The sequence below is a fragment of the Takifugu flavidus genome, chromosome 5 (genome assembly GCF_003711565.1).
Source record: "Takifugu flavidus isolate HTHZ2018 chromosome 5, ASM371156v2, whole genome shotgun sequence".
In the NCBI taxonomy this organism is placed as follows: Eukaryota; Metazoa; Chordata; class Actinopteri; order Tetraodontiformes; family Tetraodontidae; genus Takifugu; species Takifugu flavidus.
Window position 1 is genome coordinate 13,627,358 of NC_079524.1, and position 23,600 is coordinate 13,650,957.

General features: G+C 44.3%; 1 protein-coding gene across 12 annotated transcripts; it reads right to left on the reverse strand.

The window, feature by feature from the left end:
- Positions 1-994: 994 nt before the first annotated feature.
- Positions 995-22,982, reverse strand: ccdc180 (coiled-coil domain containing 180). 12 transcript variants are annotated; one of them, XM_057034069.1, is made up of 37 exons: positions 22,183-22,982; positions 21,505-21,588; positions 20,598-20,665; positions 20,458-20,534; positions 20,280-20,389; positions 11,650-11,769; positions 11,008-11,118; positions 10,678-10,773; positions 10,449-10,612; positions 10,248-10,370; positions 9,984-10,063; positions 9,806-9,894; positions 8,306-8,425; positions 8,040-8,213; positions 7,787-7,902; positions 7,562-7,688; positions 7,289-7,343; positions 7,108-7,199; positions 6,865-7,034; positions 6,557-6,726; positions 6,306-6,486; positions 6,093-6,239; positions 5,875-6,019; positions 4,543-4,659; positions 4,377-4,454; positions 3,983-4,066; positions 3,666-3,796; positions 3,535-3,584; positions 3,215-3,299; positions 3,030-3,096; positions 2,811-2,952; positions 2,579-2,739; positions 2,014-2,136; positions 1,655-1,742; positions 1,490-1,577; positions 1,304-1,406; positions 995-1,197 (listed from the first exon to the last, which is right to left on the reverse strand). In XM_057034069.1, exons 2-37 carry the CDS (start codon positions 21,586-21,588, stop codon positions 1,069-1,071), a joined length of 4,065 nt encoding a protein of 1,354 aa, XP_056890049.1. In that variant the 5' UTR covers positions 22,183-22,982; the 3' UTR covers positions 995-1,068. The 12 variants fall into 12 exon arrangements, with proteins under 12 accessions (XP_056890049.1, XP_056890048.1, XP_056890052.1 ...); XM_057034068.1 differs by having other exon boundaries at positions 22,144-22,982; XM_057034072.1 differs by lacking the exon at positions 22,183-22,982 and having other exon boundaries at positions 9,806-9,891; positions 21,537-22,083.
- Positions 22,983-23,600: the final 618 nt, after the last annotated feature.

The window sequence follows — 23,600 nt, forward strand, 5'->3', positions numbered from 1 at the left end:
TGAATGGATGGATGTATTAAACCCTCTCTTTCTAACAAAAAAAATGTTTCTTGGGGGCAGCTTGCATTGTTTGATTTTATGGAGTGTTATTGGTGTGAGGATTTTATAGCACTCATTTTTAGCACTTTTTAATTCTGCGCCTCTACCTCACTATTCTTTTATTTTTTATGGCTTGATTAATTTTATTTATTTATTTACATACCTATTTTATTTATTGTATTATATTTATCAAATTATCTTTTATTTTTATATTTACTTTTCTAAAAAGATGAAAAGGGCGGCACAGTAGTGTGGTGGTTAGCACTGTGGCCTCACAGCAAGAAGGCCCTGGGTTCGATCCCTGGTTGGGATTAATTGGGGACTTTCTGTGTGGAGTTTGCATGTTCTCCCTGTGCCTGCGTGGGTTTTCTCCGGGTACTCAGGCTTCCTCCCACAGTCCAAAGACATGCATGATTGGGGATTAGGCTAATTGGAAACTCTAAAATTGCCCGTAGGTGTGAGTGTGAGAGAGAATGGTTGTTTGTCTATATGTGTTAGCCCTGCTATTGACTGGCGTCCAGTCCAGGCTGTACCCTGCCTCCGCCCATTGAGCTGGGATAGGCTCCAGTCCCCCCGCTACCCTCAGTGGAGGAACAAGCGGTAGAAAGTGAGTGAGTAAAAAGATAAAAAATTCTTTTACACAATTATTTCTTTTCATGTATGTCCAACGGGGGGCTCTCTTTCCTCTTCTGTCCAGGCCTAGTCTTGAAGCCAGATCCCCAGTGGGAGGACTTCAGCCTTCCCTCTCCTCCACTTGCACACACTCCTCAGATCAGTAGGCCAGTGCAATCAAGTTTTAACCCTAAACCCTGAACACTAACCCCAACCCCAACCCTAACCCTAACCTCAACTCTAAACCCCAATCCTAACCCTAAACCAAACCCAAACCCAACACTAATCGTGACCTTAATACAACAAATCACTAACACTTTAAGCCAAAAACAGCAGACAAACATGGCTGCTACAGCAGGTTTATTCACACAGGTGAAGTGGCCATCTGATCCAATCACAGTTGTGTGTGGGTGTCTGTCAGTCTGTGTGTATTATGGTGTTGATATGATGACTCCAGTCCATGTTCCACTTCTGCAGTTCACTCAGGTATTGTTGTTTGCTGTCATCTGACTTTGATAATTCTGATATAATCAATTGCTGAAACCTCTGAAAACACACACACACACACACACACACACACACACACAAAAATATGTGAGAGAGGCTGAGTTTGTGCTTTACAAATGCTCGCATTATTTGAGCCTGTGTGTACCTTTATAGCTGTGTCTCTCGGCTCCATCACAAGCAGGTGTGTTCCTAAATAACTGTTGGTTGCTGCAGTTGCTATGGTGACAATGGGTGCAGGGTCATCAGATCTGTTGTTGGGGGTCAAGAAGACACATAGATTAGTAAGAGGACCTGCTCAGCTGGCAGTATCGAATCATAGGTCTGTTTTGACCTGCTGACTGTACACGTTTGTGTTGTGTCTGAATCCATGGTAACAGTGCTGCCACCAGGAGAGCGATGCACTAGGATATCCTCCATTTCTATGGAAACAAACAGTTCAGTGGGTCAGTATTGTAAACACAGTGGCGCATCCAGGGGGAGGTAAATCAAAGATTACCGTCAGGTATGAACATCAACTCCAGCAGCTTCTCTGTCAGAGACTCCAATGAACTCACAAATGTCTCCTGTCTCACCTGGACACATTTCTGAAATCAGATAATAAATTGAAATGATTTCATTGGATATCAAACATATGTCGCGTCAGTCATCCTTCATATTTGTTTTTCTCCTCAAAAGTGATCCTGTTTTAGTTTCTGTGAGAAACATAGGTTCAACCACCTGTGCGGAAGCAAAGACCTAGGTATAAAACTTGGTTAAGGGGTAAAAAGTGTTCCTTTTGTTGTCAGATTGACTGAGCTTTTTCTTAAGAACAGACAACAGTCACATATTCTTTCTCTGGACACCTTTTGAACCTACCTGAATTTGCAGGTGTGTGTCACAAATGTTGCCTTGCATCTGCTGCTGTCTGAGCTCCTCTCTCTCATTCAACCTCCTCAGCTCCTCATTTGTCAATGGCCCCAACTGTTGGACAACCTGCTCCTGTAGGGCAGAGTAGGGTAGAGTAGGGGTGGGGAGGGGAGGGGAGAGGAGAGAGAGGAGAGGAGAGGAGAGGAGAGGAGAGGAGAGGAGAGGAGAGGAGAGGAGAGGAGAGGAGAGGAGGAGAGGAGAGGAGGAGAGAAGAGAAGAGATGATATTGTGGTGTTTTGGACCAAATATGACTGTTTCCTAAGGGAAGCAGGTACAAAGTGAACAGGACTGGTCCAAGTCCAGATCCTTGTCAACAGCAGAGAATACAGTCCATGGACTGTCTAATGCTGTTAGAAGATCATCAGGAACTTTAACAAGTGCTGAGCTGGAACATCTCAGACTGTTCCTATGTAGGAGGTTGAGTAACTGACACCAGCACCTTCTCAAGAACTTTAGAGATAACAGGAAAGTTGGATAAAGAGCTCTAGTTTGCCAATGTCAGACTCCTGCTCACCATTTCCTTCTGGCTCCAGATAAGGGTCTCCTCAAGTTTAAATCTGACTCTGTCCACATCTTCTTTAAGCTTCGTGCACTGTTGCTGCTCATGGATACTAATCATTACTGAGGGTAAAGATCTCAGCAACTCATCGAGGCTGCACACCAGGTGTTCGAGCTCTGATAGACAGAGAGGACATGAGGGTCAGAGGGCAGTGTTGGTCTTAACAAGTGTGCAGATAATAGGCTACCTTCTCTCCTCTTGCTTAGAAACATGTTGGCGTGTTCCTGGTATCCCAGCAGCCCCATCTGATGGCTTTCAGCCCACTTGTCTAAAGTATCTGGGAGCAGGAGGAAGTCGCCAAGAGCGGACCGCTCACTTCTATAGAAGTCCTGAAATCCCATTAAAGGAGTGAAGTGTGTCACAGTGTAACTGTAAGAATGATGCTGTCTGTGAACTTTTAAATCACCTGACCAACCAGCAGGATCTCATCGTTTGCTGTCGACAGCACAGAAGTCACTCTGGAAAAAAAGGAGCTGAAACACAAAGACTCAGGTAAAGAAGAACTGAGTACCCCTTAGCAGGGAGCGCCACTCCTCCTGTGTTGTGGGTATTATGATTTCAACAGATGTTGCATAAATAAAGTGTGTGTACCATAGTGTACTAAAAGACTCCACCTCTTTCCCTCCAGGTTGCTGGACTGGAGTCTTTCTGGGTTGATGGACTGGACTCTGCACTGCTGAGTCATAGAAGCACCATGTGAGGAATAAAGGCAGTAGTAAAATAATCTATTGGGAAGTGGCAGGTGTTTATGTCAGAGCTCAGATGTGAACATTTGCAGTGTTGGCGACTTTATCCTGTGCAGTCATTGTAGAAAGCAAACAGGAAATGGACTGTAGTTCATCACAGTACACTGGGCCCAGTGAAGCTCAGTTATTCTGGACAGATGTAAAGAATCAGATGTGAAGTTCTACCTGTAACTGATATTCCTCGTTCTGCTACAGCATCTTGGACTGAACACAATCTAAAATGACAGAAGAGCAGGATTACTTCTCTATGCTGTACTTGACAATACTCAATTTATTGTTAATGTGGTCTGTTATACCTGTTCAGTGACCTGATGACACCCACAACCGGGTCCTCCAGGAGGTCCGCAGCCCCCCTGATCGGTTGCAGTGCAGCAGGTGAAGACATGTTCCGCATCTGCTTCTTTTTAGGAGACCCTCTGATGCTTTTCTGTGCAGTGAACATAAAATACCCAAAACCTTGAAGGCAGACACATGATAGATAGGCAGGTGAGGATAAATATGGTAGACTCATGATAGACAGACAGGTGACAGCATAAAGGTAGACCCATGATAGACAGGTGAGGATTATGAAGGTAGACCCATGATAGACAGATGACGGCATGAAGGTAACTACCAGTGAAACGTCCATGTCCCGACAATACTTCCTCAAGTGGTTACTCACTGCTAACGCATGAGAAGACACCTGATGGGGGCACACCTGCAGAGAGCCAGACATCTGAGGTGAATAGTACAGTGGTTACATCCATGAGATGAGTGTGAACAGGTCAATGTACAGAGCTATAAGTCAGAGATGACTACAACTACATTTAGACAATACTACTACTACTACTACTGACCTATTATTATTATTGTTGTTGTTATTATTATAATTATTATTATTAGCAATGGCAACAATAATAATAACAGTAATAATAATAACAAAATAATATCAGCATTCTCAACATTATTATTAGTATTATAATTATTATAAGACAGTGAACAAACAATAGAATGAATGATGTTTGTACCTGTGAATCCGCCATCATCATCTTTAAACTGACCAGCCTTCTGCTGATTAGTGAATATTGCTGGTTACTGATGTCTACCTGTTTAATAGAGGCACAGTCCGTTGGTCAGTAGGTCGGTCAGTCGTAACCGACTGACTGACCGTCCGACCAACTGACTGACGGGCACCTCGGTCTTCAGAAGAAGTTGAGTTGTCCTCATCATTTTCTGGACCTTTTCCCTGAGTTTGACCTCAGGCTTGAGTAGATTGATCTTCTCCTGCAGCCGGTCGGCCACCTCCTTTACCTGGTGGAGAGTGTGGAGCAGGTTATTAGCAGCTAACTGGCAGCATGTCAAGAAGCGTTTCTTCTGTCTCGTTTGAAGGCTGGGTCAAAGGGGAGGGGAGGGGAGGGGAGAGGAGAGGCATAGAGCATAGAAATACATACAAAAATACTTTATATTGAATTGAATTGAATTGAATTGAATAAGCTGCCGGTTGAGTGGGTCAGCGGGGTCGGAGGTCAGTATGCAGTCTACTGGGCTGGTAAGGTGTCACTAGCTCCTCCAGGTAGGATGGAGCTAGGCCTCTGAGGACCTTGTAAATTATTCTAAATTTAACAGGCAGCCAATGAAGAGACGCCAATACAGGAGTTATGTGATCTCTTTTGTCAATACCTGTCAGAACTCTGGCTGCAGCATTTTGGATCACCTGGAGGCTTCTTAAAGAGTTGTTTGGACACCCTGATAATAAAGAATTACAAGTCCAGCCTGGAAGTAACAAATGCATGGACCAACTTTTCAGCATCTTGCCATGTCAGTAGTTTACTAATCCTTGTGATGTTCCTCAAATGAAAAAAGTCACTTCTAGAGACTAATTTAATGTGTGAGTTAAAGGACAGATTTTGGTCAAAAGTTACTCCAAGATTCCTCACAGAGTAGTCACTCTGTGAGGAATGTTAATGAGATACTATCTAGAGTGATCATGTGATCTAATCTATCCCTGAGAGGTTCAGGACCAAACACCATGACCTCAGTTTTTCCTGAGTTAAGGAGGAGGAAATTTGAAGACATCTAGGACTTTATGTCTTTAAGACAGGTCTGAAGCTTCACTAACTTCTCTGTCTCCTCTGGTTTCATGGATAAATAAAGCTGAGTGTCATCAGCATAACAATGAAAATTTATCCCATGCTGCCGAATAATGTTCCCTAAGGGAACCATGTACAAGGTGAAAAGGATTGGTCCAAGTACAGAACCTTGTGGAACTCCATGGCTAACCCTACTGTATGAAGAGGGAACACCATGGACATGAGCAAACTGGTATCTATCTGATAAATATGATCTAAACCAGTCTAGTGCTGCCCCTCTAATCCCAATCACATGTTCCAGTCTCTGTAACAGGATGCTGTGATCAACTGTGTCAAAAGCAGCACCGAGGTCCAGCAGAAACAGCATAGAAACCAGTCTATGAGCTGAAGCTATAAAAAGACAAAACATTTTTCAGCATGTCGGTCCTGTGGATACCTGCTGGAAACTTGTGAGCTGGAACTCCTCCTGCTCTCTGTAGATATTCTCTTCTGACACAGTCAGCATTTTAATCTCCTCTGTAAGTCTTCTCTGAAACACCTTTACCTCCTGAGGTGCAAAATTTCCTCCTTCACTAAAAAACCTGCAACCAAGCATTGTGTGATCAGGCATCCACCCCCAACTGACCTGGCTTAAAGATCCATTCCAGGTCTTACCTAAAGGAGCTGAGGTGTTGCGTAACGTTGGCTCCGATCTCCTCCAGTCTCAGCTGGACCATGTGGCAACAGCTGCTCTGGCAGTCCTGAGTATGTTTCATGTGTGTGTCCAGACGCTCCTGCAGGGTGGAGCTAAAACTGTCCAGCCTGCAGAGAGACAGAGTTAAACTGGTGTTTCAAACAGTCGCCACTGACTCAAGGATCAATACTTACAACTGGCTGCTGTTTTTTGTCATGAGAGCATGCTCCATATTTATTACCATGACAACAAAGTCATTGTTTCTTCTCCTGATGGAGGACTGCAGCTCCTGAAGCTCTGCCTGACATGAGGCCACCACAGCACGGAGCTCCTCACAGTGAAGGTCCACACAGTGTGTGTGATGCTGCAGCTCAGCTGATAAACAATGTCATAAGCAAGTGTGTGTGTGTGTTTGTGTGTGTGAGTCTGTGTGTGTGTGTAGTACCCAGTCGTGGTTGGTATATTCTGGTCTGGATGTGTTCTAGGTTCATCTGTTTCAACATTAGCTGCTGCTCCAAACATATCACTTCTTTATTTTCTGTCACCGTGGTGACAGCACAATTAATGACATCATGAAGGTGCTGTTCCAAATGCTCCAAGAACAGAATCCTCATCCTGGAAGACCCAGTTAAGGTGAGAAGGTGAGACCCAGGCATTTGTGTAGATGGTGAACGGCCTGTATTTATAAGTGTGTTTCTGCTTTAGGAAAGCTGCCTTATATGCTGGTCTGTTCTGGTGTACACTGGTGTGTACCTGCTGAGTTCTTCTTCAAGCAGCTCCATGGGAAAGAAGCTCAGGCGTGTTTTCTGGAGTGGGTCATGGGCAGGGCACCGGAAGGCAGGGCAGGTTTGAGTAACGCTCTCAGATAATAGGACTGGGACTTGACTGCTGGTGTCATAGAGCTCCAGTAGGGAAGACTCTGCCTGCAAACTCTCATACTAGTTTCTGTCTCCAGGAACCAGAGGCAGAAGTTTTGATCACGGGTCCAAATGTTACCTCAGACAGCCAATCCTCACGTGTCTTTAAAGCACAAGGCTCATTTTGATGGATCAACTCTTGTGGTTCCTCAATTTTTTCTGCATTTACCTCTGCAAAAGGAAAAAGAACCAGTTGGAGAACCAGTTGAATTTGAAGAAACCAGGTCAAACAAAGTCAAACTTGGATGGTCTGCACTAACCCTCTGTGGTTGCTCTGCTCCATGACGGGAGGAGTATGTTCAGCTGTTTCTGATTCTGAAGACCAATATTACAGTTACATTTATTTGTTAACGTATCAGTCAGATGATCCCAAATCTTGCACTGATGGTTCTGTTCAGTCAGCAACAGTTGATCAATCAGCTGATCAATCAGGTACACAAGCTGTTCAGGATCATCAAAATCACCAAGAGCTGAATCGAGTGTAGGCAGATGTGTGTGGATGTGTGTAAAAGAGCTAGGGATTCTATGGTTACCAGTATGATGGGAGGGTTGACTTGGAAGAAAGTTCTGAGATTGTTGCTGTAGGAGAGGAACTCTTCCACATGGAGAGATGGTAGGAGATCCAACAGCTGATACTGTTCAGAGATACATTTTCTGTAGCTGTAACACACACGCACGCACGCACATACACACACACACACACACACACACCCTGATGATATATAAGTCCAGGGATATATTCTGGGCTGTGTGGGCACCTGTGGGTGAAGGTCTGCAGGCAGGAGCAAGTTTGGTCCATAGTGGTCTTCAGAGAATCTTCACTGCTCTCTTGACGGAGTGCAGTCAGTAGGTCACTGAGACACACCTTGTTCACCTGACATCACAACAGCAAAGCTCACACCTGCACACAGGCAGCTCAGCACCGGTGGTGCAGGTGAGGTTCCTGCTGATCACCTCTAAGGTAATGCTGTATGTTGTGATGGTGATGATTTCACCTGTGCAGCTTCACACCTGAATGCGGCGCTGCTGTTGCTCTCTGAGTTGCTCCAGTTGTTGCTGCAAGTCCTGTCGTGTGCTGTGTAACCTATAGTTATGCATCTCCCAGAGCAATGCTGCTCCTCTGATTACAGCAAAGGCAGACCTGCTCAGAGTGACGGTGTGTCGGGCAGTGTAATCACACTGCAGCTGCAGACACACGTGGACACACACAGACAGACAAACAGAAAGTGTGTCTCACCCTGAAGACTCCACATGTCTGTCAAGCCAGCGTGACTCACCTCAACAGCAGCCAGGTGCTTCTCATCCTGACTCTTCTTCTGTCCAATCAGAGAAAGAAGATGATCGGAGACAACAGCATTTACCTGCTCTGCTGACAGTTGCAGCGATGAGAGCGCCTCCTGCAGGAGCACACAGGAACAAATCAGTCAATCACCAGCACTGATTAGGACACACTCATCTGACAGCTGTTCAATCGATCAATCTTTATTTATATAGCATCTGTTATAATCAGAATTGTTTCAAGACGCTTTCCAGAATCCCAGGGCCTAACCCCAGACAAGCAACAGTGGCAAGGAAAAACTCCCCTTTAACAGGAAGAAACCTTGAGCAGGACCAGGCTCATATAGGGGGACCCTCCTGCTGATGGCCGGCTGGATAGAGAGCGAGAAGAAGGGGGAGCACAGGCAGAGGAGAGAATAGGTAGAACATAGAAATATATTATATTAATTAAAATAAGCTGCCGGTAGAGTCGAGTTGGGTGGGACAGCAGGTTCGGAGGTCAGTAGGTCAGTATACAGCTTATGAAGGTGGCAATACCTGTAGATGAATACAGAAGGGGGGGGGGGGGGGGCAGAAAAACTACACAAGAAATAACATCACTAGTCTACTTGGTGAGGAGAGGAGAGGAGAGAGAGGAGAGGAGAGGAGAGGAGAGGAGAGGAGAGGAGAGGAGAGGAGAGGAGAGGAGAGGAGAGGAAAGGAGAGACCATAACCCAGTGGGGTGACAGAGGCCTGTCAGGTGATCATGTTTCTGGACCCCGGCAGCCTTGGCCTATAGCAGCATAACTAGGATGATAACCTAATAATTAGACGACCCCCTAAGTATGATCATTTGTCTGTCTAGGATAGTAACTGGAACTACAGAATTAGTGATAATAAGCTTTTTCAAAGAGGTAGGTTTTAAGTCTAATTTTAAAAGTAGAGATGGAGTCAGCTTCCCGTACCTGGTTCCACAAAAGGGGGGCCTGGTAGCTAAATGCTCGGCCCCCCATTCTACCCCTAGAGACTCTGGGGACCACAAGTAGACCAGCATTCTGAGAGCGGAGTGGTCTATTTGGATGATAAGGTGTCACTAGCTCCTCCAGGTAGGATGGAGCTAGGCCTCTGAGGACCTTGTAGGTCAGAAGAAGAATTTTAAAAACTATTCTAAATTTAATGGGCAGCCAATGATGAGACGCCAGTACAGGAGTTATGTGATCTCTTTTGTCAATACCTGTCAGAACTCTAGCTGCGGCATTTTGGATCACCTGTAGGCTTCTTAAAGAGTTGTTTGGACACCCTGATAATAAAGAATTACAATAGTCCAGCCTGGAAGTAACAAATGCATGGACTAACTTTTCAGCATCATGCCACATCAGTAGTTTCCTGATCTTTGCAATGTTTCTCAGGTCAAAAAAGGCACTTCTAGAGACTATTTTAATGTGTTCAGTACACATCTGCATGTATGGTAGAGTTCTGCATATGGAGAGTGTCCTGATACAGGAAGACTGTATTTGTACCTTACACTGCTGTAGGTCAGCTAATCGATTGTCCCACTGACGTTTGTAAGATGATCGTAGCTGATGGAGGAAGTCTTTATAAAGGTCTGCTGTGAGTATAAAGTGTTTGGTTAAAACTATTTTATATGCTGCTCCAGCACATAAGAACAGATACATTGACAAGAGCCAAGACTTTTACCCATTTGCAGATTAACTGCTGTCAGCTGGTTGAACCAATCACAGACGGAGCTGGTGGAGCAGGTGGGCGGGGCCAGAGAGCTGTGAGACAGATGCTGGCGTGAGTTCAAATAAAAACACTAATCCAAAAAAGGCTGTGTAAGCTGAAAGTGTTATCAACATGGCCTGATTTTTTCCTGCATCAGCAGTGAACTGGTAGTACTGGTTAGTGTTCCATGTGACCAGTCTGAGCACAAGATGAGTGATAATGGCAGCTAAGTATCACCTGATGGAGGCGATGATGTCATGGCGGTGTTGTATCAGCATTCTATCAGTCTCTCTCAAGTGCTGATCTGAGACCAGCTGATCATGGTCTTCACTGTTGCAGACACTCCTGATGAGACAAAGGCTATAGATCCTGGGATGGTTTTTAACACCGAAGCTGATATCTACAACAGGACCTGTGTATATCCCATCCATCTCCTACCTGAAGCTCTGTATAATCTGCTGGACCCTGGTGCCCCTCCAGTGGCTCACACACTCCTCCCAGTTCAGACGGAGGAGAGACTCCAGGTGCAAGGTGTCCTCCTGGAGGAGGAGCATCAGATGAGCCACACTGCGCCGGTTTCCCAGAATGAACCCATTCATCATCTGTGAGAGAGAGGGAGTGTGAGGACACGTGTGTGTGTGTGTGTGTGTGTGTGTTTGTGTGTTACCGTGGCCTGACTGTGGATCAGTCTGAGGACACTAGAAGAAGGCAGAAAGTTGATTTTATCCAGCAGGTGGCAGCAGTTTGACAGAGCCAGGCAGCTCTAAAGTAAAAACACGTGGATTTTTTTTTTTTAGGGAAAATTAAAGATTCTTTGAACCCTAATTAGAATCAGCCCGTAGTGTCATGACTGTCAGGGAGGAAGTCATGATGGTAACAATATACTGTACTCTAAAATAATATACGAATATAATATATGAATATCTCCAGAAGGCAATCAAAGTCACCAGGGTCCCCAGAGCAATGGAAGTGTACAACATTCCAGACGTCACCTGACCTGTTCAGTTGTTTCTGTTTCACATTGGCTCAGTTTGACGTTCAGCTCCTTCATCCGCATCTTCCTCTGGTTCAACTGCTCCTGCACCTCCTCCCATATAGTGTGAACCTTCTGAACACACATAAACATGTGGGTTATATTTCTGAGGATGCTCTTTAATGTGATGTTTACCTAGCAACTAACTGTGACCGATCGACCGATCCACCCAAGAGGGGCCACCCTGGACAAGAGGGGCCAAACTGGACAAGAGGGCCACCCTGGAGTAGAGGGGCCACCCTGGACAGTCCCCTGCTCATTGTTGTGAACACACAGACAAGCAGTCACACTCACTTTCAGAATGAAGGTCAAGTTAAAGTCCTGTTACCCATGTGTGGACTGTGGGAGGAAGCTTTAGAACCCAAAGAGAACCTAGATGGACACGGGGCCTGACTCCAACATCACAGCACATGCTAACCTTAACCTTTAACCTTGAATGATGAGTACCAGCCAAAATGTCTTGATGATCTAGTCCTTAGTATTTATGACGTACTAGGTAAACAGAGACACACACAGACACACAGACACACAGACACACACACACACACACACAAACCTTACTGCAGGTGTTTGTGTGCCCCTGTTGAACGTGGCAATCAAAGGTACCTGCAGGCTGACATCGTCCATCATCTCCATTCTGTTCCTCCAAATGTTTAATTTAAGGTCCACTTGCTTCAGTGAGGAGATCACCTCCATGCTAATGCTTCTCACCCGGTCTTCATACACCTGAAAACACAGTTGATGCAGCTGAATTTATTATTCTTACTAGCACGTGTGCCCATGTGCATTGGTGTGTATACTGTTATCACACAAGCTCTCATCTCGCTTCCCCCAGCTGAGGTGGCAGTTACTCTAATGAGGGCCATGTGATGGAACCCAAGAGCAGCACTTCCAGCTGTGCAGCTGTCAGAGACAAGGACTCCATGCCTACTGAGCAACATGGCAGAGGGGGCTTTGGTCCATTAATGACCACCTTCTGAGAGGGAAACCTAAATTCAGCATGTCGGTAATATTAGCTGAACTGAGCTGGGAGTTCTTATATATATATAAAACATTATTTATCTGTTGCACTTTGTGTCGTGTGTGTACTTGAGTTGCATGTGTACACAAGAAGGGTTAATTCTGATCAAAAACAAGTTAATTGAGGAATACCTGGAATGCTGAGTAATAAAATTAATGAATTGCAAAGATAAAGCAAATAAAAACTCAGTCGGGTCACTTTAGACCCATGTTGTGCATTAAAGGGTTAAGAATCTCTTTCCTCCACATGTGAGTGGTGGTGATCTACTTCTCTATCCTGGACCCCCCACCTCCCGTGTCAGTGCTCCAGCATCAGAATCTGCTTCAATCAATCTTTATTTATATAGTGTCTGTTACAATCAAAATTGTTTCTAGGCGCTTTACAGAATCCCAGGGCCTGACCCCCAACAAGCAACAGTGGCAAGGAAAAACTCCCCTTCAACAGGAAGAAACCTTGAGCAGGACCAGGCTCATGTAAGGGGACCCTCCTGCTGATGGCCAGCTGGATAGAGAGAGAGGAGAAGGGGGAGGACAGGCAGAGGAGAGAATAGGTAGAACATAGAAATACATTATATTAATTAAAATAGGCTGCTGGTAGAGTCCAGTTGAGTGGGTCAGCGGGGTCGGAGAGCAATAGGTCAGCATATAGCTATGAAGGCGGCAATACCTGTAGATGAATACAGAAGGGTGGGGAGCAGAAAAACGACACAAGAAATAACATCGCTGGTCTACTTGGTGGGGAGGAGAGGAGAGGAGAGGAGAGGAGAGGAGAGGAGAGGAGAGGAGAGGAGAGGAGAGGAGAGGAGAGGAGAGGAGAGGAGAGGAGACCATGACCCAGTGGGGTGACAGAGGCCTGTCAGGTGATCATGTTTCTGGACCCCGGCAGCCTTGGCCTATAGCAGCATAACTAAGATGTTAACCTAATAATTAGACGACCCCCAAAAGTATGATAATTTGTCTGTCTATGATAATAACTACAACTACAGAATTAGTGATAATAAGCTTTTTTAAGTCTAATCTTAAACTTTTTTACCTTAGGGAACATTATTCAGCAGCATGGGATAAATTTTCATTGTTATGCTGATGACACTCAGCTTTATTTATCCATGAAACCAGAGGAGACAGAGCAGTTAGTGAAGCTTCAGACCTGTCTTAAAGACATAAAGTCCTGGATGTCTTCAAATTTCTTCCTCCTTAACTCAGGAAAAACTGAGGTCATGGTGTTTGGTCCTGAACCTCTCAGGGATAGATTAGACGGGCATTTGTTACTTCCAGGCTGGACTATTGTAATTCTTTATTATCAGAGTGTCCAATCAACTCTTTAAGAAGCCTCCAGCTGATCCAAAATGCTGCAGCCAGAGTTCTGACAGATATTGAAAAAAGAGATCACATTACTCCTGTACTGGCGTCTCTTCATTGGCTGCCCGTTAAATTTAGAATAATTTTTAAAACCCTTCTTTTGACCTACAAGGTCCTCAGAGGCCTAGCTCCTTCCTACTGGAGGAGCTAGTGACACCTTACCAGCCCAATAGACCGCTCCACTCTCAGAATGCTGGTCTACTTGTGGATCCCAGAGTCTCTAGGAGTAGAATGGGGGGCCGAGCATTTAGCTACCAGCCCCCCTGCTATGGAACCAGTTCCCTGTCCAGGTACCGGAGGCTGACTCCATTTCTACTTTTAAGATCAGACTTAAAACCTACCTCTTTGAAAAAGCTTGTTGTTACTAATTCTGTAGTTCCAGTTACTATCATAGACAGACAAATTATCATACTTAGGGGGTCGTCTAATCATTAGGTTAACATCTTAGCTATGCTGTTATAGGCCAAGGCTGCCGGGGTCCAGAAACATGATCACCTGACAGGCCTCTGTCACCCCACTGGGTCATGGTTTCCTCTCTCCTCTCTTCTCCTCCTCATCAAACAGACTAGTTATGCTGATTCTTGTGTAGTTTTTCTGCCCCCACCTCCTTCTGTATTCATTTACAGGTATCGCCACCTTCAGAGCTGCATGATGGCCTCTGACCCCGCTGACCCACTCAACCAGCAGCTTATTCAATTCAATTAAATTAAATTCAAGTATTTTTGTATGTATTTCTATGCTCTATGCTCTATGCCTCTCCTCTCCTCTCCTCTCCTCTCCTCTCCTCTCTCTCCTCTCCTCTCCTCTCCTCTCTATTCTATCCTCTACCTGTCCCCCCCTTTTTCCTCTCTTTCTACCCAGCTGGCCATCAGGAGGAGGGCCCCCTACATGAGCCTGGTCCTGCTCAAGGTTTCTTCCTGTTAAAGGGGAGTTTTTCCTTGCCACTGTTGCTTGTCTGGGGTAGGCCCTGGGATTCTGGAAAGTGCCTTGAAACAATTTTGATTGTAAAAGACGCTATATAAAAACAGATTGATTTGAAAAGTAGAGATGGAGTCAGCCTCCCGTGCCAGGACAGGGAGCTGGTTTCACAGCAGGGGTGCCCGGTCGCTAAAGGCTCGGCCCCCCATTCTACCTTTCAAGACTCTGGGGCCCACAAGTAAACCAGCATTCTGATAACGGAGCAGCCTATTGGGATGATAAGGTGTCACTAGCTCCTCCAGGTAGGATGGAGCTAGGCCTCTGAGGACCTTGTAGGTCAAAAGAAGGCTTTTAAAAATTATTCTAAATTTAACGGGCAGCCAATGAAGAGACACCAGTACAGGAGTAATGTGATCTCTTTTGTCAATACCTGTCAGAACTCTGGCTGCAGCATTTTGGATCAGCTGGAGAGGCTTCTTAAAGAGGAGTTTGGACACCCTGATAATAAAGAATTACAATAGTCCAGCCTGGAAGTAACAAATGCATTGACTAACCTTTCAGCATCATCTGATAATAAAGAATTACAATAGTCCAGCCTGGAAGTAACAAATGCATGGACTAACCTTTCAGCATCATGTTAGGTCAGTAGTTTTCTAATCCTTGTGACATTCCTCAGGTGAAAAAAGGCACTTTTAGAGACTGTTTTAATGTGTGAGTTGAAGGAGAGATTTTGGTCAAAAGTTACTCCAAGATTCCTCACAGAGAGACTAGATGCTAAGAAGATGCCATCTAGAGTGATCATGAGATCTAATATATCCCTGAGAGATTCAGGACCAAACACCATGACCTCAGTTTTTCCTGAGTTAAGGAGAAGGAAATTTGAAGACATCCAAGACTTTATGTCTTTAAGACAGGTCTGGAGCTTCACTAACTGCTCTGTCTCCTCTGGTTTCATGGATAAATACAGCTGAGTGTCATCAGCATAACAATGAAAACTTATTCTATGCTGCTGAATAATCTTTCCTAAGGGAAGCATGTATGTGAAAAGGATTGGTCAAAGTACAAAACCTTGTGGAACTCCATGGCTAACCGTACTGTATGAAGAGGGAACGCCGTGGAAGTGAGCAAACTGGTACCTATCTGATAAATATGATCCTAACCAGTCAAGTGCTGTCCCTCTAATCCCAATCACATGTTCCAGTCTCTGTAACAGGATGCTGTGATCAACTGTATCAAAAGCAGCACTGAGGTCCAGCAGAACCAGCATAGAAACCAGTCCATGAGCTGAAGCTATATGAAGATCATTAGTAACTTTAATAAGTGCTGTTCCTGTCCTGTGGTGAGCTCTAAAGCCTGACTGAAACACCTCAAACAGGCTGTTTCTCTGCAGGTGCTCCAGTAACTGAGTCACCACCACCTTCTCTAGAATTAGAGATAAAAGGAAGGTTGGATATCGGCCTATAATTTGCTAGTACGTCCGGATCCAGTGATGGTTTTCTAAGCAACGGCTTAATCACTGCCACCTTGTAGGACCGGGGTACATAACCTGTCACTAAAGAACAATTGATCTGGTCCAGGATAGAACTGCCTATCAGTGGTAAAACATCCTTCAACAGGTGTGTCTAAAAGACACATGGTGGACTTGGATTTCTGAATTAGCGAAGACGCCTCAGAAAAATATATAGGGCTAAAGGAGTTTAAGGGCTCGTTGGAGAACCTGTATGTTCCCACAGTCAGCACATGGTGATGGTGCAGTTGTTGGGATGGCCTGGTTAGCTTTTTCTCTGATAGCTAGAACTTTATCAGTGAAGAAGCTCATGAAGTCTTCACCACTAAGGGAAGAAGGGATACATGGATCTAAAACACTGTGACTCTTGGTTAATTTGGCCACAGTGCTGAAAAGAAACCTGGGGTTGTTCTTATCCTCAATTAAAGAAGAAAAATAAGCTGTTCTAGCCTTACAGAGGGCCTTTTTGTAAACTACCAGACAGTCTTTCCAGGCTACATGATAGCTATCTATTTTACAAGAATACCACTTCCTTTCTCAATCAATCAATCAATCAATCAATCAATCTTTATTTATATAGCGTCTTATACAATCAAAATTGTTTCAAGGCGCTTTCTGGAATCCCAGGGCCTGACCCCAGACAAGCAACAGTGGCAAGGAAAAACTCCCCTTTAACAGGAAGAAACCTTGAGCAGGACCAGGCTCATGTAGGGGGACCCTCCTGCTGATGGCCGGCTGGGTAAAGAGAGAGGAGAAGGGGGAGGACAGGTAGAGGATAGGATAGGTAGGAGAGGAGAGGAGAGGGGTAGAGGAGAGGAGAAGTAGAGTGAAGGGGAGGTAGAGGAGAGGAGAAGGAGGAGGAGGGGAAAGAGGAGAGGAAAGAAGAGGAGAGGAGAGGAAAGGAGAAGGAGAAGGAGGGGGAGAGGAGAGGAGAGAGGAGAGGAGAGGAGAGGAGAGGAGAGGCACAGAGCACAGAAACACACACAAAAAATATGATGCACAATCACTTCAGCGGGGCCGGAGGTCATTATGCAGCTCCGAGGGCGGCAATACCTGTAAATAAATAGAGGGGGGGGGGGAAGCAGAAAAAACTACACAAGAATCAGCATAACTAGTCTGCTTGATGAGGAGAGGAAAGGAGAGGAAAGCAGAGGAGAGGAGAGGAAACCATGACCCAGTGGAGTGACAGAGGCCTGTCAGGTGATCATGTTTCCGGACCCCGGCAGCCTTGGCCTATAACAGCATAACTAAGATGTGACCTAACGATTAGACGACCCCCTAAGTATGATAATTTGTCTGTCTATGATAGTAACTGGAACTACTGAATTAGTAACAATAAGCTTTTTCAAAGAGGTAGGTTTTGAGTCTGATCTTAAAAGTAGCGATGGAGTCAGCCTCCCGTACCTGGACAGGGAGCTGGTTCCATAGCAGGGGGGCCTGGTAGCTAAATGCTCGGCCCCCCATTCTACTCCTAGAAACTCTGGGAACCACAAGTAGACCAGCATTCTGAGAGCGGAGCGGTCTATTGGGCTGATAAGGTATCACTAGCTCCTCCAGGTAGGATGGAGCTAGGCCTCTGAGGACCTTGTAGGTCAAAAGAAGGGTTTTAAAAATTATTCTAAATTTAACGGGCAGCCAATGAAGCGACGCCAGTACAGGAGTAATGTGATCTCTTTTGTCAATACCTGTCAGAACTCTGGCTGCAGCATTTTGGATCAACTGGAGGCTTCTTAAAGACTTGTTTGGACACCCTGATAATAAAGAGTTACAGTAGTCCAGCCTGGAAGTAACAAATGCATGGACTAACTTTTCAGCATCATGCCGCGTCAGCAGTTTCCTGATCTTTGTGATGTTCCTCAAGTGAAAAAAGGCACTTCTAGAGACTAATTTAATATGTGAGTTGAAGGAGAGATTTTGATCAAAAGTTACTCCTAGATTCCTCACAGAGAGACTAGATGTTAATGAGATACCATCTAGAGTGATCATGTGATCTAATCTATCCCTGAGAGGTTCAGGACCAAACACCATGACCTCAGTTTTTCCTGGGTTAAGGAGGAGGAAATTTGAAGACATCCAGGACTTTATGTCTTTAAGACAGGTCTGGAGCTTCACTAACTTCTCTGTCTCCTTGGGTTTCATGGATAAATAGAGCTGAGTGTCATCAGCATAACAATGAAAATTTATCCCATGCTGCCGAATAACGTTCCCTAATGGAAGCATGTACAATGTGAAGAGGATTGGTCCGAGTACAGAACCTTGAGGAACTCCATGGCTAACCCTACTGTATGAGGAGGGAACACCATGGACATGGGCAAACTGGTATCTATCAGATAAGTATTTCTAGTCTTCACACTTTCTGCTTGAGGGTCCTAATATGTGAATTATACCAGGGGGCACACCTTCTCTGATTTACTCTTTTCTTTTTCAGGGGGGCAACAGAATCAAGCGTGATTCTCAGTGAGGCTGCTGCACTTTCAGCAATAGAGTCAACCTCTGCAGAGAAGCACTTGGTGGTCCTGGGATTAGCACAGGGATCACTTCTAACAGCATTATCTGAAAGACATTTGCTATAGTAAGACTGTGCTCTGAGCATAGAAGAATCCTTAATCATAAATGTAAAAGTGATCAAAGAATGATCTGACAGGAGTGGGTTCTGAGGGAACACTGACACATGTTCTACCTCAACACCATAAGTCAGAATTAGATCGAGGGTGTGGTTGAAGCTATGAGTTGGTTGGTTTATCTGTTAAAGGAAATCAACTTACTCAAGTAATGAAATGAAGCCATTTCTAAAGCTGTCATTTATAACATCTACATGGATATTAAAGTCTCCAATAATAATGACTATATCTGTTCTGAGGACCAAAGTCAGATAAGAAGTCAGAGAACTCAGATAGGAACTCTGAATGTGGCCGAGCAGGGGGCCGATATACAACTACAAACAAAAGTGGCTTTTCTGCCTTCTGGTTCAGATGGGTGATGCCAAGAATCAGGCTTTCAAATGAACTAGAGTCATGTTTGGGTCTAGGATTAATTAGTAACTTGGAGTGATGGATTGCTGCCACTCCCCCTCCTCGACCAGTAACACGAGGAATATGATAGCTGGGTATGGGTAGGAGGAGTAGATTCATTTAAGATAACATACTCCTCCTCCTGAAGCCAGGTCTCAGTAAGACAGAATAAATCAATGTGGTGATCCGCTATCAGGTCATGCACTAACAGGGATTTACACAAAAGAGATCTAATATTTAATAGTCCACATTTAATTGTGCTGTTAGTTTCTTCTATTTATGCTTTGGTATTCATTTTAATGAGATGATGGTGATTGATCGCTCCATTGCTCTGTGCTTGGTGAACAATGGAACAGAGACTACCTCTATAGTGTTAAATATGTTATTGTTGATGGATGAGGGTTCTATGGAAGTAACAGAGAGGTGAACCCTGGTTTGCCAGGGTTGATTTACCACTGGACCCTGGTTTGCCAGGTCACTTTGGGTCTAATAAATTTGGCCAAGTTACCAGAAATGAGAGGGGAACCATCCCAGGTGGGATGGACAGGTCTCTCCTAATCAGACCAGGCTTTCCACAAAAACTGTTCCAATTGTCTACAATGGACACCTGGTTTTTCGGGGCACCACCGTGACAGCCAGCTCCGAAGCGATGACATGCGATAAAGTGCAGAGAAAAGTCAGCAGGTGAGGCAGGCAGTACTCTTCCTCAACTCAAGGGGGCGTATGCAAGCTGGCAGGTGCTTTCTCGCTGGTGCTTTAAAATTTATTGAAGCACCAGAATGAGTGTGTTTGAAAAATAACAGAAATTTTTACTGTTGGTCAAAATTAAATTTGTGCTGCACACATCTCTGCACTTTAATTTGTTTACAGTACGGTATATATGAATTTCTCAAAACACAAGATGGGTGCTCTATCCATAGCTATTTAATAAAGTTCTTTATAGAACAAATATGTTCCTGTGTATATGTTTGTGTTGGTTTGTGAGTGCAACTGAAAGAGGAATGCAGATGGGATATGAAGCATTATCAGTAGTTGTATGCTATTGGAAAAATGGTGAAATAAGATGCTTTTTTCAGTTCTTACAATCGTAAATCTGACTCTTGAGGAGTCAGTGCCTCACCAGCCATGAACCTCACCACGCGTCACTGGTCTGGAGTCTGCTGCCAACTGAAATAAACTATTTATACCATCAGGATTTCTATCTTTGTACAGACCAACATTAATCAGAGGCATTGTGGTGGGACATTAACGACAGCAGAATTACAGACTGCCATGCTATGAAGACCCTAACCCACGTCAAGGTGGTACTCAACAGGACCAGAAAACCATGGAAGCTGTGGAGAAACTGTGTGACGTGTACATGTGTGGACCTGTAGCTATCAGGATGTGTGTGTATCTTTGTATAGTGGTGTATGTAATACCTGTCTGAGCTCACAAAGTTGTGTCTCAAATTGTTTCAGAGCTTCTTGATGTCTGTTGCTGTTTTGCTCGGTCAGGCGATCAGTGGTGTCAGAACTGAGATGATCAGCTGCTGAGGGAGAGTGAGGATGAGGAGATGTGATCCGTCAGGATCAGCTGTGATCATCTGAAGATACCAACCTGGTGCAACGGGAAGCCTACTGACGTCTTCAACATCCTCAGACTGATGCAGCCTGCTGGATTGGAGACACAAGCGCCTTGACAGGCAGAGGGCACGTGAGTAAAGTGTGTGTTCAGGCTCAACGGTGGTGACTGTCTACCTGCTGGCTGTGTTGTCTTCTGCTGTGGGGTGTTGTCGTGCAGCCAGCAGAGGCCTGGACAGCTGCACCTGAACAACAAAAGACCACAGAAGAAGAACCATGTCAGTGTCAGACCCTCATAGCCACGCCCACATCAGCCATGCTGTTCTCTGTCTTGTCATTCAGGATTGATCTGAGTCTCCACGTTTAATGTCAAGATAACTTCTGACATGAGAAAAGGAACTGAGAAGTGAGACTGAATGATCAATTAAATAATGGAGTGTTGTTTTCTTTATCTTTCAGACACTCAGAGTTTATGCTATGTCTCTGGGAGACAGGAAGATGGTTTGTTGGAGTCCAGGCCTCCAGCTTCACCCTCACCTACGTCACAGACATCACAGACAGGCTGAACATCTGCATGTATTGCAGCTGCAGGATGAGCTGGAGGTAGCAGAACCTTTAAGGAAACATTGGCACTGAGGCCAAATTCATGCTGAGCTTCTAAAAAGCTAATTTTTGACTGCAACAGGAACTTTAAAGCTATGCATCAACATTCTAATATGTTTGATTTTCAGCTTAGTAAATCACTTGTTTCAGAAGCTCTGACAATGTTTACAAGAGCTGATTATTAGTATTACTAATAATGAATTGAATGTATAAATAATACAAACAACAATGGTAATAACAATATTAAAGTTATTATTACGGTAATTATATACACTTTATTTAAGGGCATGTTTAAAAGGATGTTGTACAGCGCATGTTGTATGCAGTTAAAAGTGTTAGTAAAATACACAGAAATTAGAGATAAAAGACAAATGAAAAAACCTTAAAAAACACATTTGTCTAAAGGAAATAGTGGAAGGTGCCACAGCCCTCCACCAGCCCCCCACAATGCACCTCTCCTCCTCCCCTTTCGTGTACTTACAGCAACATCCTGTGTGAGAGAACAATTCAAACCTTGTGGAGCTTCGCTGCACTTTTCTTTATCTGCACCAGATATTTGTGGCATCTGAAAGAGCCAAAGCAGCAGTTAATTATGTACATTACGTCCTGACTCAGGTCCCTCTCCCTGTATTACTGCTGAGGGGAAAACTCTGGTTTAGATGTTACATTCACAGCCCTACATCCTCCTGCACACACCGCTGCTGCAACGGCAGAATCCAGGCTGTCTGTATCTCACCTTGTGTCTTGCTTCCATGGTTGTTGATTTTGGTTAATCGATTCAGTGATGTAGAGGGCTGTTTTATCACAATGTAACATTGTTGTAATTGTTGTTTGAATCAAAGTCTCTTTGATCTTCAGACTTTTTATTTATTTATCTCGTTTTGTATTCCTGACATCTGAAGCAACAAAGTTCATCATCGTTGCCTTTGAAACAAAACTAATTTAAAGATATGATGGAATTATCATTAATGAATGCGCTTAATGTCGAACCTGCTCGAACCTAAGTTAGGGGAGGGGATCTGTGCAGACCCCTGCCTCGGAACCATCAGCTGCTTATATTTAAATAAACAAACAAACAAAACTCTGTCACTTATTTTCGTACCTTCCGCGAACCACGTACCTTCGTTCCTACCGACTTACTCGGCTGGTTTTCACCCACCTCACCGTCCAACAGTTGGTACAACTTCAGAAACGCTGCCGGCACACACGTTTATTAGCCCGTTGTTCGTATTCGTCTCAGCGTCTTTTATTACCATGGCGACAACGCCAAACTTCGTGACGTTCACGGTCCGCAAAAAATATAAGTAAAAACCTAGTAACCCTAAAGAGTTTAAAGGTTACCCTCAAGGTTAACCATCAAGCTAGGACAAAATACACGAATATATATGTGTCTACAATATTGTTTATTTAACTCGACACACACACACACACACACACACACACACACACACACACACACACACACACACACACACACACACACAGCAGAGAAATAGACAGCCAGGCAAAACTTTTCAAGATACGTTTTAAAAGAATCCAGCTCCCTTGAATGACAGGACATTGCAAGAATGTTGCAATGAGGGTAACGTATTGCGTCACTTCCTGTCTTCTCAATGTTCGTTGGTTGTACTGTGCACGGTGTGTTGTATTCACTTTACTTAAAATTTGAACACTTGGGACATTCTAGTCACCTGATAACAACAGTGTGAAACAACCCATATTAAACAAATACAGGGCTCCGCCAACTATTAGCATTAGCATGGCCTCACCGTCTGTTTCACCCGGTGTCTTTGTCTGTTCAGTGTGTGAAATGTTTAGTTACTCCTCTGCCTCCTTTAGTGAAGGGAATAGGTGCAGAAAGTGTAGTTTATTTACGGCTAGGGAAGCGAGACTTGGCGAGACGCGGTTCCGCAACTTGGAGTTAGCTGGAGTTGGGTCAGGTAGTGAAGAGAATTATTTTATCTTCTTAGCATCGTTTATCTTATTAGCATGTGCTATACTATATGTTTTGTTTTATGTTACAGTTAGTTTAGAAGTTAGGAATACTATATACTCTTTAGTAGGAATACACATAAGCAAGTCAGTTGACCCTTCCTTGACCTGAAGACTGGTCAGACAGTTGGAGCCAGCCACACAGGAAATGGTAGATCCCCATCGTAAAACATGACAACGTAGTTTACTGGTGTTGATAAGTTCCTTGGCAGGAATATGACTTCGGACCTGGCCATCTGGAGAAGATAATGGACAAGAAGGACCACACCAACACCAAAGGAGGCTGGAAGAAGAAGATGGGGTCATCCAAGAAGAAGGACTGGATTGGACTGAATTAGCATCAATAATTTACATATATCTTTCTATATAAGACTGGGTCAAGGGATAGTTAGGTCGTCAGACTTCATGCCCTGACAATTGACTTTGTTGTTGCTAGGGTTATGAACTGGCCCGGAGCTCTGTAATATTTGTATCTTGAATTGATTCTGTTTGCTAAATACATCTGTTTGCTAAATACATCTGTTTGCTAAATACATTTTGAAATTGACATTTGTTTACTTGAAGTCTTCATTTAAAGAACACGCG